Source organism: Saccharomyces eubayanus, chromosome IX, assembly GCF_001298625.1.
Source record: "Saccharomyces eubayanus strain FM1318 chromosome IX, whole genome shotgun sequence".
Lineage (NCBI taxonomy): Eukaryota > Fungi > Ascomycota > Saccharomycetes > Saccharomycetales > Saccharomycetaceae > Saccharomyces > Saccharomyces eubayanus.
Window position 1 is genome coordinate 288,223 of NC_030984.1, and position 16,947 is coordinate 305,169.

Sequence of the window (16,947 nt, forward strand, 5' to 3'; positions counted from 1 at the left end):
AAGCTACTGGAGGTATTGAGCACCTTCATTTAACTTTCAAAAGCAAGTCCATATGATACAGCAACGTTCTTGCCTTTTCTCTAACAGATAGCGATTCGTCAGTAATGTTCTTCTTGACTAAATCGTATAGACCTACATCCACCAATTTTCTACATCTTTCCACCGTAGCCCGTGTAACTTGTACATTCGAAGTGCTACCTTTCGCTGCGGGAGTACGAACAAACTCGTCGCCTTCATCGTCATCATCATCATCACCATCATCATCATCGTCATCATTGGCATTACTACTGCTATCATCGCCATCCGGCTCGTCAAAATACTTTCCTCTGGAATATCCACCAGCAACTGGTTCATTATACGCTATCGTGACCGTTGATTGTGGATTTTCAGAATCACTTGGTGAATGTCCCGGTCCCAGACCATTTTCAATCGCATATTGAGTATAATGTGAAACAGATGAATTCCAAAGTAAATTATTTAGGACCCATAGGCACGCTAACTTCAAATTACTGTCGTTGCCATAACGTGAATTATCGTTTGTAGTTTCCATCAATATTTCGCTGATAATGTTCAGTATTTCGTCTTGTTCGATTACCAGTTGCTTTTTGTTCTCGTTTACTGCAGCCAAGTTGACAATTATGTATAAAACACCTTCCATTGCCTTCTTTTGTTGGGTATCCAGTGGATTTAATAGTCTCATTTTCCTTGCTAAGAACTCAAAAAGATACGTCGAACCGATGCTAATTTTATTACCTGTTTGGGGATCGATTTTGTATTCAACATCTTTGAATTTTTCCAGGAGGATATTAACAATTTTTCTTGAGTTACAAGTCAAGTTTCTAAGGAGCTGGAAACACTGAGCTTGTACTGCCCAACACGAATCATTAATAAAATCTAGGATTAAAGTCATTGGGATTTTGGCTAAAAGTTGGAACTTCTCCTCGTTCTGACAGTTGTACATTAAATGCCTTAACACCCACAAAGAGTTTGCCTTTACTTCGTGTACTGGTATACCTTGCAAAGCGATTCTTCTTTCATTTTCGTCATCTTCCCAGGCTTTCTTTGAGTTGAATAAAGGATCTGATAACACTTTTTCGATTATGTCAATTATACCGTTTCTCAACATGAATGATTGTAAATTAGAGAACTCCACCACAAAATTACAAATGCTACCCAGCGTAATGCCCATAATTCCGATTTCCGGTTTCATAAAATTTTGTCCAGCAAAATAGCATTCCTTCGTTAAGGTATATGTTTTAGTCAAAATTTGTAAAAGTAGCTGTGCTATTTTATTTCTTTTCAAAGTCGTCCTAAGGGCAGAAACGCTTCTTGAGAATGACTTCAGCAATCGTAACCAAGCTGCCACAAACTCGTGGTCATATATGGGAGGTAAACACATAAAATGAGTCTCGGCAACCGTTTCTCTTATGTCATCCTTCATTGATATAAAATCTTGTATCAAAGTAATGTGTGATTCCAGCCCGTATTCTAAGTGGTTTAATAACAACTTATCGTTCAATAATAATAGACGGTATTTTTCGTCCGAGGCTGCAAAGGAGGCGCACAGTTTGATGAACTTTGTAGTCGTTCTCAAAGAAGACTCGTTCTGTTGTGGTAAAGAAAGGCATTGAGAAAAACGAGACAGAATACAAAATACGACGTTTGTATGGGCCAGGGTGGCGAGTACGGGATTATTCATTGGAGTAGTTTCGTTATATAGTACTACCAAAGAATCTAGTGAATCGAATGGATCAAACCACCAAGGTAATGGGTCGTAGTTGAACGATTCAACGAGATATGGCAGTATTTTTTCCAGAGTACGCGAATCCTCCCATCTTTTATCCTCTGTAAGGTATGGATGCAATAAGAACTTTAAGGAAATGCATCTGATATTTACATCATCACTCTTTAAAAGGCCCAGAATAAATGCCTTGAAGGTCAGGTCATTCCACAGTTTCCTATCGTCTGGTATCACATAAGAGTACCTCAAATAAAGCAGTAACCCCAATGACAGTAAACTTGAGTCATAAACACTAGAGATGTTAATTTTTTTAGGAATTGCGCGGGTGCAGTCCACACCCTTATTATCGAATGGATCGTTTTTGACACTGGAGGGCGACGCTGGCCTGGAAACCTTGAGTCTCACTATGTATTTGAGGCTTATTTGGTCCAGGTACTTCGTGGAAGTCTTGACTATTATCTGTTCAAGAGAATCCGCCATATTAAAATCTTGATAGTGCGAAATTTCTGTCACTTCCCTTTCTTGCTTCATAGGATCCGTCAGATCAGAACCACCGTCCCTTTCCTCGTCCACAAGTGAAAAGAATTTCAACAGTTCAATAATTGTAGTAACTTCATTAGCACTGCATAAGCCTCTCAAAAATTTATTGTTGACCAAATGGATAAACCCCTTCTGAAGGTACTGTAGGTCTGAAAACTCGCAATTGGGGTAGACTTCTGCACACAAATTCAGAAGTTTCACGTACTTATAGTTGGTCAAAGACTCATTCTGGGCAAAACTTCTTGCCAGAGTCATGGACTTGTAGATCGCAGAGACAGTATCAAGGTACGATGTGCCTACCATATCTCTTTGTTGCGGTTCCAGGTGTAAAAGAGTATACAACAAATCCAACTTCGCATTCTTCAATGCCACCCTATCATCCGGCCTAATGGCCACCAGGAACTGGAAAATCAGACACTTTGGGGCCAGGAAGTACTCTACTTTAGCCAGTTGATCACCCACTAGGGCATTACTAATCTTCCTGAGATTCTCCAGGGAATAAGCCACAGTCATAAAATAAGCGCAATGTGTCAGGGGCAAACTTGGGATACAACAATATAAAATGCTGCAAATTCTGCCAGCATGAAGGGCTTCTCCATAAGGCTCATTCTATACTTATGTTTCTATTGAAACCATTAAGCCTTATTCAATAGTTCGCGCCCCTTCTTGGCCAATCACTTCCAACGGGCGTGGAGCACACGCCTTACGGTTCCATAAACTAACGAATCCATTCCGATTAGCACCGACTCAATTGGGATGCATATGCTATTTAGGCTCACTAGGCTTCCAGGAAGGGGAGGTGTTGAGGATTTCACAGATCAAAACTGCTCGACGTATCTAGCATAGCTTCTTTTAATTGCTGTTTGCTCGATAGTGAAAAAAAAATATCGCGAGATGACTTAAGCAGTGGAAAAAAGATGGAATGTTAAGCACTTCAATGCTGCTTCCTATCAGAGTTACTTGCAGAAGGACAATTCCGTGTTTCGAGGATGTCATACAGTGTGATGGACGAATGGAAGAGCAAGTTGAGCAAGACCAGCACTTCGACGTACGTCGTGCTGGCCATAATCGCGGCCGTATTCTTGGTCACGGTCACTAGACCTAGCAGTAGCAAGGGAAAGAGCGGCAAGAGGAAGGGCTCGAAGAAGGACAAGAAGAGCAAAGGCCGCTTCGAAAAGGCCCCGGTTCCACTTACCTTGGAAGAACGGATCGGAAATGTGTCCTTGAGATACAATAACGAACTGAGAGACCGAAGCAAGGACCTTATAAGTAGGTTCGATTCCGGTAACGAAAAGGATGTTTATGAACGCAACTACTGCAACGAGATGCTGTTGAAGTTATTGATTGAGCTGGACGGTATTGACCTGATCAATGTGGATGAGTCTTTAAGAAAGTCGTTGAAGGAGAAAAGAAAAGCTGTCATCAAGGAAATCCAGGCGACGTTGAAAAGTCTAGACTCTCTTAAATAAAAATGTGTATTTGCGGTGTATAGATAATAACTTTTGTCACATTGATAGCAGCATGTATTCCGTTTCCGGCTTATTTTGTATTTGATTATGGTGTTTTGTCCCTGCCCTTTTTTCAGCTTCCAACGACATCACACTGAAACATGAGCATGTAATTACCGGAAAAGGAAATTACATGGCCCGAGTGTCACATAATAATAATAACAATGATAGAGAATTTGCCATTATGAAACGTATCGTACCATGACTAGTGAACGTTGTTCCCTACAGATATAAGGATAAGGAAAACACTGTCGAATCTTGCCATGATGCGTCTTCTAATAGTAATCACTACTAACCATTAGCCTTTCTTTATCTTTCAAGAAAGATAACTAATCAAAGAAGGCATTGGAAAATCGCGGAAAATGTTCATTATAAATCACTTTTGTTTACGACTTCTACTGGTGGGTCTCGCGATCTCAAACACCGTTGCTGCTTTAAGAAGCGATGGCAGCGGTCATCTGGAATTTTCACTAAAGCATGAAGAGCAGATGTACTACGCTACAACTTTAGATATAGGTACCCCATCTCAACAACTGACAGTACTGTTTGATACTGGGTCTGCAGACTTCTGGGTGATGGACTCTAGCAATCCGTTCTGCCTTGCTAAATCCAATACAACATATTATCAAAACGCGACTTATAATGGCAGCAGGATCACCCCTTCAGTGGATTGTTCGTCTTTGAGTACATACAACGAGAACAGCTCTTCCACCTATCAAGATCTTGATAACGGCAGGTTCTATATCATATACGCAGACGGGACGTTTGCAGACGGTTCTTGGGGAAAAGAAACCATGTCAATTGACGGAATTAAAATCCATGATATACAGTTCGGTTTAGCCAAATATGCTACGACGCCAGTTAGTGGTGTCCTGGGCATCGGTTTCCCCAGAAGGGAGTCCGTGAAGGGGTATGACGGTGCTCCTAATGAATACTATCCTAATTTCCCACAAATTCTGAAAAGTGAACATATTATTGACGTGGTCGCATATTCACTCTTCCTAAATTCGCCTGACTCTGATACTGGTTCTATTGTGTTTGGTGCCATTGATGAATCAAAGTTTTCTGGCGATTTGTACACATTTCCCATGGTAAACGAATATCCAACTATAGTCGATGTCCCAGCGACTCTAGCGATGACCATACAAGGTTTGGGGGCCCAGAATAAAAGCAGCTGTGAACATGAAACATTCATGACAACCAAATACCCAGTTTTATTAGACTCAGGAACATCTTTGTTAAACGCTCCAAAGTCCATTGCAGATAAGATGGCTTCCTTTGTAAATGCATCATATAGTGCAGATGAAGGCATATACATACTAGATTGCCCAGACTCCACAGACGGTGTAGAATACACGTTTGATTTTGGTGATCTGCAAATAAACGTTCCATTAACTAGTTTGATTTTGAGTCCTGAGACAGAGGGCGGATATTGTGGTTTTGCTGTCCAACCAACCAACGATTCGATGGTTTTAGGTGATGTGTTCTTGTCTTCTGCATATGTTGTGTTTGATCTCGATAACTATAAGGTATCGTTGGCACAGGCGAATTGGAATGCTAGTGATGATTCAAGAAAATTGGTGAATATTCCTACTGATGGGTCCATTCCGGGTGGTAAGAGTGCAACTGCACAACCTTGGTCCACTAATGATCCATTTACAGTCACTTCCGATATTTATGCATCTGACGTTTGCAAAACTACGCTCTCTTCGCATCAACAGACAGGCTCCTCATCTATTCCACAGACTAGCATGCAAGCTCTTAATTCCACAACAAGGGTTGTGGGAGTCAGGTCGACTACTACATTGAGCAAAACTACTCAAACAGGAGTGACAAACCAAGGCGAAAGTACTAACATAGAAAGTGCAACGGCGCGTAATCAATCAGCGCCTAATTACGATGCGAAAAGTTCAGATAGTGGGCTAATCATAGTAACTGAGTCATCGGGTAGAAAAGGTTTCTCAAGCCCTACGCACTCAATGCCTCAAACTACAGTTAACCCAACTGCGACGAAAAGTTCTGCACTAATATCCATATCTGTAGGGAAGAGTATAAATCGACCCACTCATAAGACCATCATAACAGAAACCGTTACGAAATATTCTACAGTTGTAATAAATGTTTGTAAACCAACATTTTAAGACCGCAGGAATACAAAATTTTAATAGAATAAAAATTTTAATAGAATAGAAACATCATATAAAATCATTTAAAAAAAGTAAATCGTTAAAAGGTTATATATCAGCTGGCAGCATATTAAGCAATGCGATGATATTTACCGGCCCTCGCCAGATTTAAAAATGTTTTCCGCATCAATACTATTGCTAAATGACAGCAAAAAAATCTCCGCGACGGGGAATTGAACCCCGATCTGGCACGCGACAAGCGCCCATTCTGACCATTAAACTATCACGGATCTGTAATTTTAGTTTTTTTCTTACATAACAATGTGTAGTATTATTGTAATCTTGATTGGTACAGTTAGGCACTAGAGACTCTGCAAACCGCTAACAAAAATTAGTGTTGATGTTTGTTGGAACAAGATTCAACTATTGTCCATCTATTACTAATATATACGGTGTTAAAAGATGACATAAATTACAAGACCAGTAAGTTAAGATTCAAAGTGTCGTCGAAGTTAATGGAAGCTGAAGCGCAAGGATTGATATTGTAATAGGATCAGTGAATGACAACATATAAAAAGAGGAACAGAATCATTTATAATATTATGCAAAATTATTGATTCCTCTCTGTGGATTTCTAAATCCATGAGGAGAATATCTAGTATAATCTATATACGTAATATTATAACATTAGCAAATAATGGTGTTGGAATATGTGACTACGGATGTACACTTATTCGTATAAATTGGAGTAAGCAAACTCAAAAACAATTTATCTATTTGATCTATTAATTAATCAGAAATCAGTACATAAGAAGATAAGTTATACCTGAGAACTTATTATCGATGTTCTGAAACTATTTCTGAATCATTGGGTTTTATATAACCAATCAGCGTGTGTTTTATATACCTCTCTTATATAATAATAAGAAAGAACTGCTTATTCTTAATTATTACAACTTACTAAACTAACTAATTATCAACAAATGGAATCCTAAAGATCATCATACAATTTAAATGGTCATTAATTTGCAAGTTCCTACGCCACCATCGCAACCTGTTGAGCTACTGTTGCTTAACGGTTAGTTGCTTTACTGAGCATAGCGCTTATACTTTTAAGCTGTATACAAGCAAAAATGTCAATAATTAGAGCTTCTATGGCCAAGTTGGTAAGGCGCCACACTAGTAATGTGGAGATCGTCGGTTCAAATCCGACTGGAAGCATTTTTTTATTTCTCCGAATATCATGTCAATAATATTTTTGAAGGCAGAAAAATTATTGGCAATGAAAAATTTAACAATGGCAATGAAGATAGAGGGTCCCTTAAGCGTAAAACGGTTCATTTAAAGGTAGCATTGAGTAGTTTTAGTTGTAAATCATTACTGGGCCCAGTAAAGATTGTCATCTATAGGTTATCCTAAGTTGCGACATTCATTGTGTACAAACGGGAATCGTGTTTAGACGAATACAAGAGTCACTCTTACAACATGTTTTCGACCTTAAAATCGAGAAGATTGCTCATAAGACGATCCGCGATACTTCTGCTTTCCGTATTTTTTTCATACATTATACTTTCTGCATGCCGGAACCATGCATCAACTAAATCGAACGGCCACGAGGACGAGAGAACTGCGGTTGAATCATCTGTGTTTAAGTGGATTGAGAAGCGGCAACAACGAATTGCCTCTGAAAGTCCAATGAAGCGATTATTTGGTCACTTTTTGCCCCCTTTCAGTACCATTTCTAACGATGAGCGTGTATTATTGGCGCAAATATCAGACAATAAGATATCCAAGCGTAACAAGTGCCGCTATGTTTTTGAAGTATTATACAAAGTTGACCCAAAATGGGATAATGTGCAAAGTGCTAAATTTCATAACATTAACGAGTTGGACAATACGCTGATATCATTATTAGGCGAGAGATTGAGAACCTATGATTATTGCTTTTTGTCTGGTGAATTAGACCCTGCTCAAATATTTCAAAATTCAGCAATAGACCCGTTTGATTTGCAAAAAAGAATGTTCCCCTTTTTGAAAAGGGTATCCAAGGAATCAGATGTAATGATGTGGCCGATCGTCACCGATCTATCGACCGGAGAATCAGTGCCAAACCCCCAAGTTGATATGGAATCGTCAAAATTTAACGGCAATTTTTGGTCAAATTGGAGAAAGTTAAGTAGTGGGAGAGGTTTTGTCTTGACAATGAGTGAAAAAGACGTTCCTTTGTTTTTAAAGCAATTAAAAGTAATGGAATTTCTGAAAAACGTCTTACCGTTTCAAATAATCACCACAGGAAATGACTTATCACTAGAATCTATTGGCAAGATTTCCAAGGTTGCCAAAGAGGTGGGACAAAAGGTCTACTTAATTGATTGTTCAACAATGCTTGACTCTGAATTTTCCAAGGCATTCATTTCTTTTTTTCAAAATAAATGGGTTGCTACTTTATTCAATACATTTAAAGAGTTTATCTTGCTAGATGCTGACGTGGTACCATTCGTAAAATCTGATTATTTTTTTAATTCTCCCTCTTATAAAAGAAGCGGGATACTTCTGTTCAAAGATAGAGTTATGCAAAACGAGCATACTTTCGATTACTGCGTAGAAATGTTAAGTGGAGTGGAACCCTCCGGACAAGAACACAGACTGATTAGTAGTAAACTTATTTTTGATTCGTCACTGTCATTTTCTTCTTCATCGTCTGAAGAAGCCTCTGTGTACTACAATTTCTTTGAAAAATTACAACTTCATCATGTTGATAGTGGTTTGGTAGTAGTAAACAAACGAGAAAAAATAAATGGGCTACTGATGTCATTTATGTTAAATTTGGACGGAAAAATGCAGAGATGTGTATATGGTGACAAAGAAATATTTTGGTTAGGTCAGCTTTATGCTGGTCAAGATTATTCCATCAATCCTGTTGACGGTAGTGTTATTGGTCCTGTCGATGGACAGACTGATAACGATGGCGAATCTTCGAACAGTAACTACTATATCTGTTCTGCCCAGATTGCTCACAGTGACTCCGAAAATCAACTGTTATGGACAAATGGTGGTTTGAAGACTTGCAAGATTCCAAACAGTGCGGAAAATGACTTCCAGAGAGAGCCAGATTATTTCAAAGACAGATATAACGAAGTGTCTACTTTAAAAGGGATATATGACGCTCCATTACACGTGGAAGGACTAATTGTCCCTGATGTTTCTGTTAATCAATGGATGCAAATCAAGGAGTGCTCCAATTACATGTATTGTGCTTATGCTACAGGTGACAAACACATAAACTCTGAACTTGATGCGGGTCGCGTAATCAGGTTCGATGATGAAAAACTAAAGTACATCAATGATATTTCCCAAGTCTGGAATGCCAACTAAAAAAAACAATTACGAGGGTATTAATATTATAGGTATGGAACATATATAAACCGGGAATGATTAAAAGTTTATTTTTTGAATATGAATTTTTGGGATAATAAGAAATACAGATGTTTCTAAGCAGAAGAATACTATAATGGGTGATTATTTTTATCGACATCGGGAAGCTTTTAGTAAGATATTTTAATAAAAGATATTATTGTCTATGCATTGACTTTTTGGTGTTTTTTTGTTTTTTTGGACATTCTCATTGACGGAATGCACTTCTTGACGCTGCTGATCACTGAAGGCCAAATCTTCTTAATGTAGGTTAAGTAGAAGCCAACAAACATGGCTGCAAAATTGAAGCAGACGAAAACCCACTCCAAACCGAAATTTCTCCATCTGTGGTGATAGCTCATATTTTCTTGTTCCAAGAAATCGTCACCAACAGTGTACATACAATAGGCGCAAACGGTAAATGTTTTATCATTGAGTAATTTTCCACCATATTCTTCTATGAAGGGTTTCATGAATTGACCACAATTTTGACCCACTACAGGTTGACTTGGGACCATTTCACCTGTTAAACAAGTGATTTCTCTATCATGAAGAAGCAAAGTCACAAAAGTTTCGATGAAATATGTGTATGGTGAAACTCTGTACATGAATGTCCAAAATCGTGGGAATAACGCGTAAGGCTGCATTACACCACAGAAGGAAGCTGTAAAACTATACAGGAATGCAACAAAGACGGCAGCAGTTTGTAAATCAGGAGCTGAGTACAATAACCATAACCCAAACGACAAATAATAGATGGCAAACAAAATATAGTTCAAGTAAAAGACACCAGCTACACGAGCAGAAGACTCAAAGCCGCAACAGAAGTAACAACACAGGAAAAACAATGTAGAACTAGAAATGGCTAGTGGTAATTCAACGACGGTCTGGGCGATCAAAAGAACTGTCCAATGGTAGGTATTAGATCTCGCCTCTCTGGCTATATAGACTTCCTTTGATTGCAAAGCTTTATCCTGGACTTGATTGATTAAAGGGGAAGAAACACAAAGCATCATGAAACACAAGAAAATAGCATCTTGCAAACCACTGATGTTGTGCTTTGTCCTCCAGAAGGAAAACCCGATGAATAAACCAGCACCAGCATTCAAAGCATATTTAGCAAAGACGTAAGTCATGTCCCTCTTGGTACAAATATACTGTCTTCTGGTGATCAATTTTACTTGTTCCATATATGAAGGTGCACTCCATACCGAAGTCGTAAAATCAATACCAGAGTTGCGAGCTTCTTCTTCCAATATAAGCAAATTTTCAGCAATCTTCACCTTTTCGGGAGAAGATTGCCATATATTTGCCCAATTAATTGAGCAATCTGACTGTCTAAGATGAGATGTCTGTTCGTCAAATTCACCTGGGGTTGATTTTTCCCCAGTATTAGCTTCAGTACTTCCACTACCAACAACATCGATAACAAAATCAGCCGGATTATCCGTTTCGCTCTCAAAAACTAAGCTTTTGTCATGAGCCACAAAATAGTCACAGGCATCAATTAATGAACCAAAGTAGACGCATTCACCACCTCTTTTCAATAAGTAGACGTTATCAAAATAACTGATAACACTCTTACTAGGTTGATGGATGGTACATAAAATAGCTTGGCCCTGCATCGAAAGCTTTTTCAAAAACTGCACAATGGTCAACGCTGCTTCGGCATCTAAACCAGAAGTAGGTTCATCTAAGAACAATAGTAGAGAAGGCTTGGTAACTAATTCAACACCAATGGACAGTAACTTTCTTTCAGTGGGGGACAAATCAGCAACAAGTTTTTCCGAAGGTAATCTCAATAGATTGGTAACAGTTCCTAAATATTCCCTATCACCGTCACCTCTTAAAACACAGGAAATTTCTAGAGACTCTTTAACAGTTAACAGCTCTAAATGAACATCCTGTTGTTGGACGAACCCAATACTTCTTCTAAAAGCATCAATGTTAGTTAATGGCTGACCGTCGATTAACAATTCGCCGGTCACCACACCACTTTCGGTTCTTTGAGATAGAATATTCAGCAAAGTTGTCTTACCAGCACCAGATTCACCCATTAATGCAGTTAACCCAGAGCTTATGTAACCAGAAGCATCGTTAATCAGTTTTTTATCACCAATGGTATAATCGATGTTTTTCCAGGAAATGACGTGCTTTTGAGTTTCTACGGCTATGGACTCCTTAGTGTGGTTGTTAACAGATTCATCAGGACACTTAACATTATAGTCAGCATCGCATGGACGGGAGAATGATGGGACAGATGAAGATGAAGTGGATGAATTAGTTGCCGGAGGCTTGGTACCGTATACACCAGAGCTATCAGTAATAGCCTTTTCCTGTCTCTTTCCGTGACTTGGGAAGGGACAGTGTCTTTTCACGTAGTTATTCCAACGCAGCATATTTTCTCTGGTGAACAAAGGAGTGATGTACTCAGAGGCTGCTAAAGAACAGAATAAGAAGAAACAAAGAAACCCAATAATGATACCGAAATTTCTCCATACATGACTATAACTGTATTTTAACCCACTCTTTAAATAATCGCGTCCTCTGACATAATCGTTACCTAGAGTGGCACCTTGCCAAGCACAAGCTTTATGGCTGAATGAAATATTGTTATAGGATTCGCCCCTGGGGATAATACTTTCATGACAATCTAGCTTAAGGTTGAACAATTCGTTACTCAAGATAGCTTCCATGGCAAACATAGCAGGATTCAAATAAGCAATCCAGATAAACCATGGGTGCATATCTTTCATGTAAATAACATAAGACGCATACATGGCAATAGCTAGTAATAAGATACCAGCTAAAAGATTTGCCACTGATAAAGTTGGAGCGATCAAAGCCGTCAGGGCAAATAATGAAACCATACAAAAGTTATAAATGGAAAGGAAAAGCAAAAAGATGAAAAACCTAGCAGCATTGTATTGTAAATGAGCTAAAAAGTAAAGAATGATGGTGAAGACGACAACAAGTAGGAATTTGGAAAAACAATCGAAAAAGGTTGTTGCCAACGTTTCGACCCAATTAAAATAGAAATGAAGCTGGACATGTTTGCGAACCACAGGTTGCCTTTGAAAAGAAGCAGGCATATCAGCCAGAGAAAGGAAGGTAAAGAACAAAATGGAGAAAAATGTCAGAGATCCTCTGGAGAAGGACCCAATGGTTGTTAGGGGGATGTTATAGAAAAGAGACCCAATGACTAAAGATTGAACGACGACGGAAACAAACTGAGAGATCAAGTAGTTTCTATCCCCAATAATTCTTTGGAAAGCTCTTATCGTACAGGTTTTCAGTTGCAATTTTAGTGGGATGCTGAATACGGGAGAAACGTCGTCTGGATTTATGTCCGGTCCGGCGCATTCTTGTATTGTCTTTGAGGTGATTGCCTTCCAGTGTTTATAGTATGGGGACTGTACCCATAATGTGTGTAAATCTGCTTCGTTATTGATGTTCGAAGCTTGTTTGGGTTCAGAGACGGGAAATGGTGCGTCGAGACCAACGATGGAATTGGATATTTCCTTAAATTTGAAATTCAGGATTGACGTCAGATATTCAATGATACAATCGTTAGGATTTTTCTTTATCTGTAAAGTGTCGTGGAAATAACTCAAGCATTCGTCCATGGTGCCGTAAAACACCTGGTAAGAATCGCTCAGCATAAGAATCTTGTCAAATTTGTTGACGATTTTGTCACTGGCTTGAGAGATCTTGACGAAATTAACCGATCTGGTAGCCCTTGCCATTTTTTGCGTAATGGAGAGAAATTCCAAGGCAGTCGCAGAATCCAGGCCCTTTGTGGAGTTATCCCACAGATACACAGACCCATTAGCAATGAAGGTTTCGATAATGGAGATACGTTTTCTTTCACCACCAGAAACACCACGAACGTAGTCGTTTCCGACATACGTCTTCTTCACGTGCGACAGGCCGAATTCTTTCAGCAACTCGTCTCTCATTTCAATGCGTTCTTGCTTAGAGACATGGAACTTGCAACTCAGTGCGAAATCGATGGTCTGTTCCACCGTCAGATACGGGAAGTGAATATCCTGTTCGTTATTATAGATGATTTGGTGAGGACACTTGGCGGCATATTGCTTAAACTCATTGTCCTTGAATCTGATAGACCCCTCGGGAGAGTACCTCAGATTCTTGTGACCATGGAACAGGCCTTTGAAGAGCGCCGATGTCGGATTCCCCAGTACCAAGACGACCTCACCTTCATTGGCACGGAAGGTGATATCGCAGATTTCCAGATGGCCTGCATTCTCGAAATCCGACAAGGATTCTTCATCGTTCCGGACAGTTCCGAGCGATTCTTCCAGCTGGACGGTGGTGCCATCAAACGTAACTGAAGCGTCGGGAATCGGATTGAAATATTTAGAAAGAGACATCCGCAAGGCGTTGTTTCTGCTTTATTACTCTAGTCTGTTTAGTACGTTGGTTTTTTTGCTGCAGTACGCAAGCTCTTTTTCCCAACCCGTTTACGAACTAAAGTAAAGGGTTCAGGCGTATAACGGTACTATTAATAGGCTAAAAGAAAAGCCAAGAGCTTTACGATGTAGTGTTCATTGTTTTATATAAGCGAGAGCAAGATCTGCGGGTGATGCTTCGTACCGCATAGTGCTTTTTGCCTTGGATGGAAACCTTGTTTCCAATCTAGGAAATGCAAAGAGTCGAGGGACCTAAAACCAGAAAAAAGGCTGTAGTAGCAAAACGGTGAAGGTCGAAGGCACTGACGCCAAACGACGATAGGCACCATAAATAAAACAATAGACCCCTTTGTGTGGCTTTTCCCTGCGGTGTCTTCTGTGTGCGGTGCCTAAACGAGAGCCTGTCCAGGGGTATCCCTTGCATAAAGCGGTCCTGCCATTGTTTTTCATTTTCTTTTTGGGCAAGTGCCTTCGCAGAGAGAAACAGAGAAGGAGAGACAGAAAGAGTGTATGTGTGAGTACCTTGAAGAACTGAGATTAGCAAAAGGGCGAAAAGAAGCGTCACAATTAGGAGGAAATGCAGTCGGTAAGAGAGCACGGGTATTACACCACTTCCTGGCCGCACCCGCGGTTGGGCTTTTTTCGTGCAGGTTGCATTTTCAACACTTTTTATACGCTGGGGGAAATTGTCACACTGTATGCAAGTTCGGAAACTCAGTTAGCTCGTGGATTCCTCTGAACGAGGCGCGACCTACCACCCCATATCGTGCATACGAGAGGTCGCTGCGATTTGCCTTAAACGACGCGTTTCTTACCTTGCGGGAAAAAAAATCTCTCTAGTAAGCGAGGTTACTAGGAAACAACGACTGAAAACCATGAATGGAAACGTGCGTGAAGTGTCATGGAACGATAGGGAAGTGTGAATTGTTCTCCTTGTGCGCCCGTTTCTTAGATACTTGTGCCTTTTTGGTAGTTTATTGTTTCTGTTCACGAAATATCTATCTCTCTAGGTTTTTTTTTAGAAGACTCCCAAAATGGATTGCAGATTTCCCAGTAGGAAACCTGTATACAAACGTATTCATCTATATATATGTATAAATACATATATTCTTTTTGTGGAGTATATAAACATTTGTCCTATTTCGTTTTTGGTAAGAACGTCTAGCTCTTTTGTTTGTTTTCGAAGTATTCGATTTCAATCGCTCAATCCCCCCAACACATACAATGTCCTTCACTAAAATCGCTGCTTTACTGGCTGTTGCCGCTGCTTCCACCAAATTAGTTTCTGCCGTGGACGAATATGAAATCGTTGAATTCGACGCTATTCTGGTTGATGTCAAAGCCAATTTGGAACAATATATGTCTTTGGCCATGAACAATCCAGATTTTACTCTACCAGATGGTGTCTTGGATGTCTACCAACACATGACCACTTACAGTGCTGGTGATGATGGTTACACTAGTTGGTACACCGAATTAGATTTTGCTCAAATCACCACCGCTATGCAACAAGTGCCATGGTACTCTTCCAGACTGGTACCTGAAATTCTCTCTGCTTTACAAAGTGCCGGTATCACTGTTACCGCTTTAGGTGACGATGCCGCTGGTGCTTCTTCAGCTGCTGCTTCCTCTTCTGCTTCCGAATCTGCTTCAGCTTCCGAATCCTCTAAGGCTTCTGAATCTTCCTCAGCTTCTGAATCCTCTAAGGCTTCCTCCTCCGCTGCTGCTTCCTCTTCAGCTTCTGAATCTTCTTCAGCTTCCGAATCCTCTAAGGCATCCTCCTCCGCTGCTGCTTCCTCTTCCTCTGCTGCCGCTTCCTCTTCTGCCAAGAGCTCTGCCTCTTCTGCTGCCTCTTCTGCTGCCTCTTCTGCTGCTTCTTCTGCATCTTCCAAGGCATCTTCCTCTTCTGCCAAGGCTACTTCTTCAGCAGCAAAGTCCAGCAACGGTACCTCCTCTGCTAGTAAAAACGCTGGTGCCGCTATCAACATGGGTTTCTTTTCTGCCGGTGTTGGCGCCGTCGTTGCTGGTGCAGCCGCCATGCTATTATGATTGTCACTTGCTAATGATGAATTATAAAATATTATATATGTAAAAAATAAATATACACCACTTTTTGAATAATAGTATCTCTTTTTTGACGTACTCCTTTAGACAATGTAGACTTGATCTATCAGCTACTCTTTAAAGTCCCTTTGCCCAAGCTTATAGTATGCGCTTACGTGTGGATGGGAAGGAAAAAATTGGTCGAGCACGAATACGAACTACCATGTAGCATGAGAAAAAGGGTGTAGAAAAACACCAATTCTTAAAAGTAGTATTAATTGAATGAAGCGATACAGCAAGTTTCTCACAGGTACTAATAAGATCATAGGAAAGGATGGGCGAAGCACTACGTAGGTCAGCTAGGATTGCAACATCCAAAAGAGTGTTGGAAAATGAAGGTTCCAAACTAGTTCCAGTTTCGCCACCGAAACCGGCTAAGAAGAAGGTCAAGACGATTCCAAAACTGGATATCGAAGAACCAGTAAAGCGGGTAGACCACAGTTCGTCAGGTGCTAACGAATTGGAAATCGGAGATGCTATCCCCGATTTGAGTCTCTTAAATGAAGATGATGAGTCTGTCTCCTTGAAAGAAATCGCTAAAGAAAACAAAATTGTAGTATTTTTCGTTTATCCAAAAGCAAGCACACCTGGTTGTACCAGGCAAGCCTGTGGGTTCCGGGACAACTTTGAAGATCTCAAGGAACATGCGGCTGTCTTTGGATTGAGTGCAGATTCTGTGATATCTCAAAAAAAATTTCAAACTAAGCAAAATTTGCCCTACCATTTATTGAGTGATCCAAAGAGAGAGTTTATTGGTTTGTTAGGTGCCAAGAAAACACCGCTTTCCGGTTCTATTAGATCACATTTCGTCTTTGCTGATGGGAAATTGAGGTTCAAGAGGGTTAAAATATCACCAGAGGTTAGTGTCGGTGATGCTAAAAAGGAAGTTATGGAACTCGCTGAAAAGTTTGAAAAAGAATGATCAGTGGGAAATAGGAAACTTCTCCTTTGTTTCTTACAGAGGTGATCGTTCTTCAATTAAAGCCTCAAAATCATCCTTTCAGATACATAGATAAATAAACATATTCGAACTGACAATCTCGTAATGGGTTACAAATACTTATATACAAATGGGAAATTAT

At 39.9% G+C, this 16,947-nt stretch overlaps 6 protein-coding genes and 2 non-coding genes across 8 annotated transcripts; 5 read left to right on the forward strand and 3 right to left on the reverse strand.

The window, feature by feature from the left end:
* Window positions 1-25: 25 nt before the first annotated feature.
* On the reverse strand, window positions 26-2,794 carry VID28 (glucose-induced degradation complex subunit VID28; the record flags this gene model as incomplete). Its single annotated transcript, XM_018365872.1, has 1 exon — window positions 26-2,794. One exon carries the CDS (start codon window positions 2,792-2,794, stop codon window positions 26-28), a length of 2,769 nt encoding a protein of 922 aa, XP_018221590.1.
* Window positions 2,795-3,270: 476 nt separating this feature from the next.
* Window positions 3,271-3,750, forward strand: SNL1 (Snl1p; the record flags this gene model as incomplete). Its single annotated transcript, XM_018365873.1, has 1 exon — window positions 3,271-3,750. One exon carries the CDS (start codon window positions 3,271-3,273, stop codon window positions 3,748-3,750), a length of 480 nt encoding a protein of 159 aa, XP_018221591.1.
* Window positions 3,751-4,151: 401 nt separating this feature from the next.
* On the forward strand, window positions 4,152-5,930 carry BAR1 (aspartyl protease BAR1; the record flags this gene model as incomplete). Its single annotated transcript, XM_018365874.1, has 1 exon — window positions 4,152-5,930. The coding sequence occupies one exon, from the start codon at window positions 4,152-4,154 to the stop codon at window positions 5,928-5,930; it is 1,779 nt and encodes a 592-aa protein (XP_018221592.1).
* Window positions 5,931-6,133: 203 nt separating this feature from the next.
* DI49_2763 lies at window positions 6,134-6,205 on the reverse strand. Its single transcript has one exon. It is a non-coding gene; the product is annotated as a tRNA-Asp (tRNA).
* An 858-nt stretch (window positions 6,206-7,063) lies between these two features.
* Window positions 7,064-7,136, forward strand: DI49_2764. The gene has a single exon. It is a non-coding gene; the product is annotated as a tRNA-Thr (tRNA).
* A 2,357-nt stretch (window positions 7,137-9,493) lies between these two features.
* On the reverse strand, window positions 9,494-13,723 carry PDR11 (ATP-binding cassette multidrug transporter PDR11; the record flags this gene model as incomplete). Its single annotated transcript, XM_018365875.1, has 1 exon — window positions 9,494-13,723. One exon carries the CDS (start codon window positions 13,721-13,723, stop codon window positions 9,494-9,496), a length of 4,230 nt encoding a protein of 1,409 aa, XP_018221593.1.
* Window positions 13,724-14,986: 1,263 nt separating this feature from the next.
* TIR3 (Tir3p) lies at window positions 14,987-15,811 on the forward strand (the record flags this gene model as incomplete). Its single annotated transcript, XM_018365876.1, has 1 exon — window positions 14,987-15,811. One exon carries the CDS (start codon window positions 14,987-14,989, stop codon window positions 15,809-15,811), a length of 825 nt encoding a protein of 274 aa, XP_018221594.1.
* A 328-nt stretch (window positions 15,812-16,139) lies between these two features.
* DOT5 (thioredoxin peroxidase DOT5) lies at window positions 16,140-16,787 on the forward strand (the record flags this gene model as incomplete). The annotated part of the gene is made up of 1 exon (XM_018365877.1): window positions 16,140-16,787. One exon carries the CDS (start codon window positions 16,140-16,142, stop codon window positions 16,785-16,787), a length of 648 nt encoding a protein of 215 aa, XP_018221595.1.
* Between the last annotated feature and the right edge of the window lie 160 nt (window positions 16,788-16,947).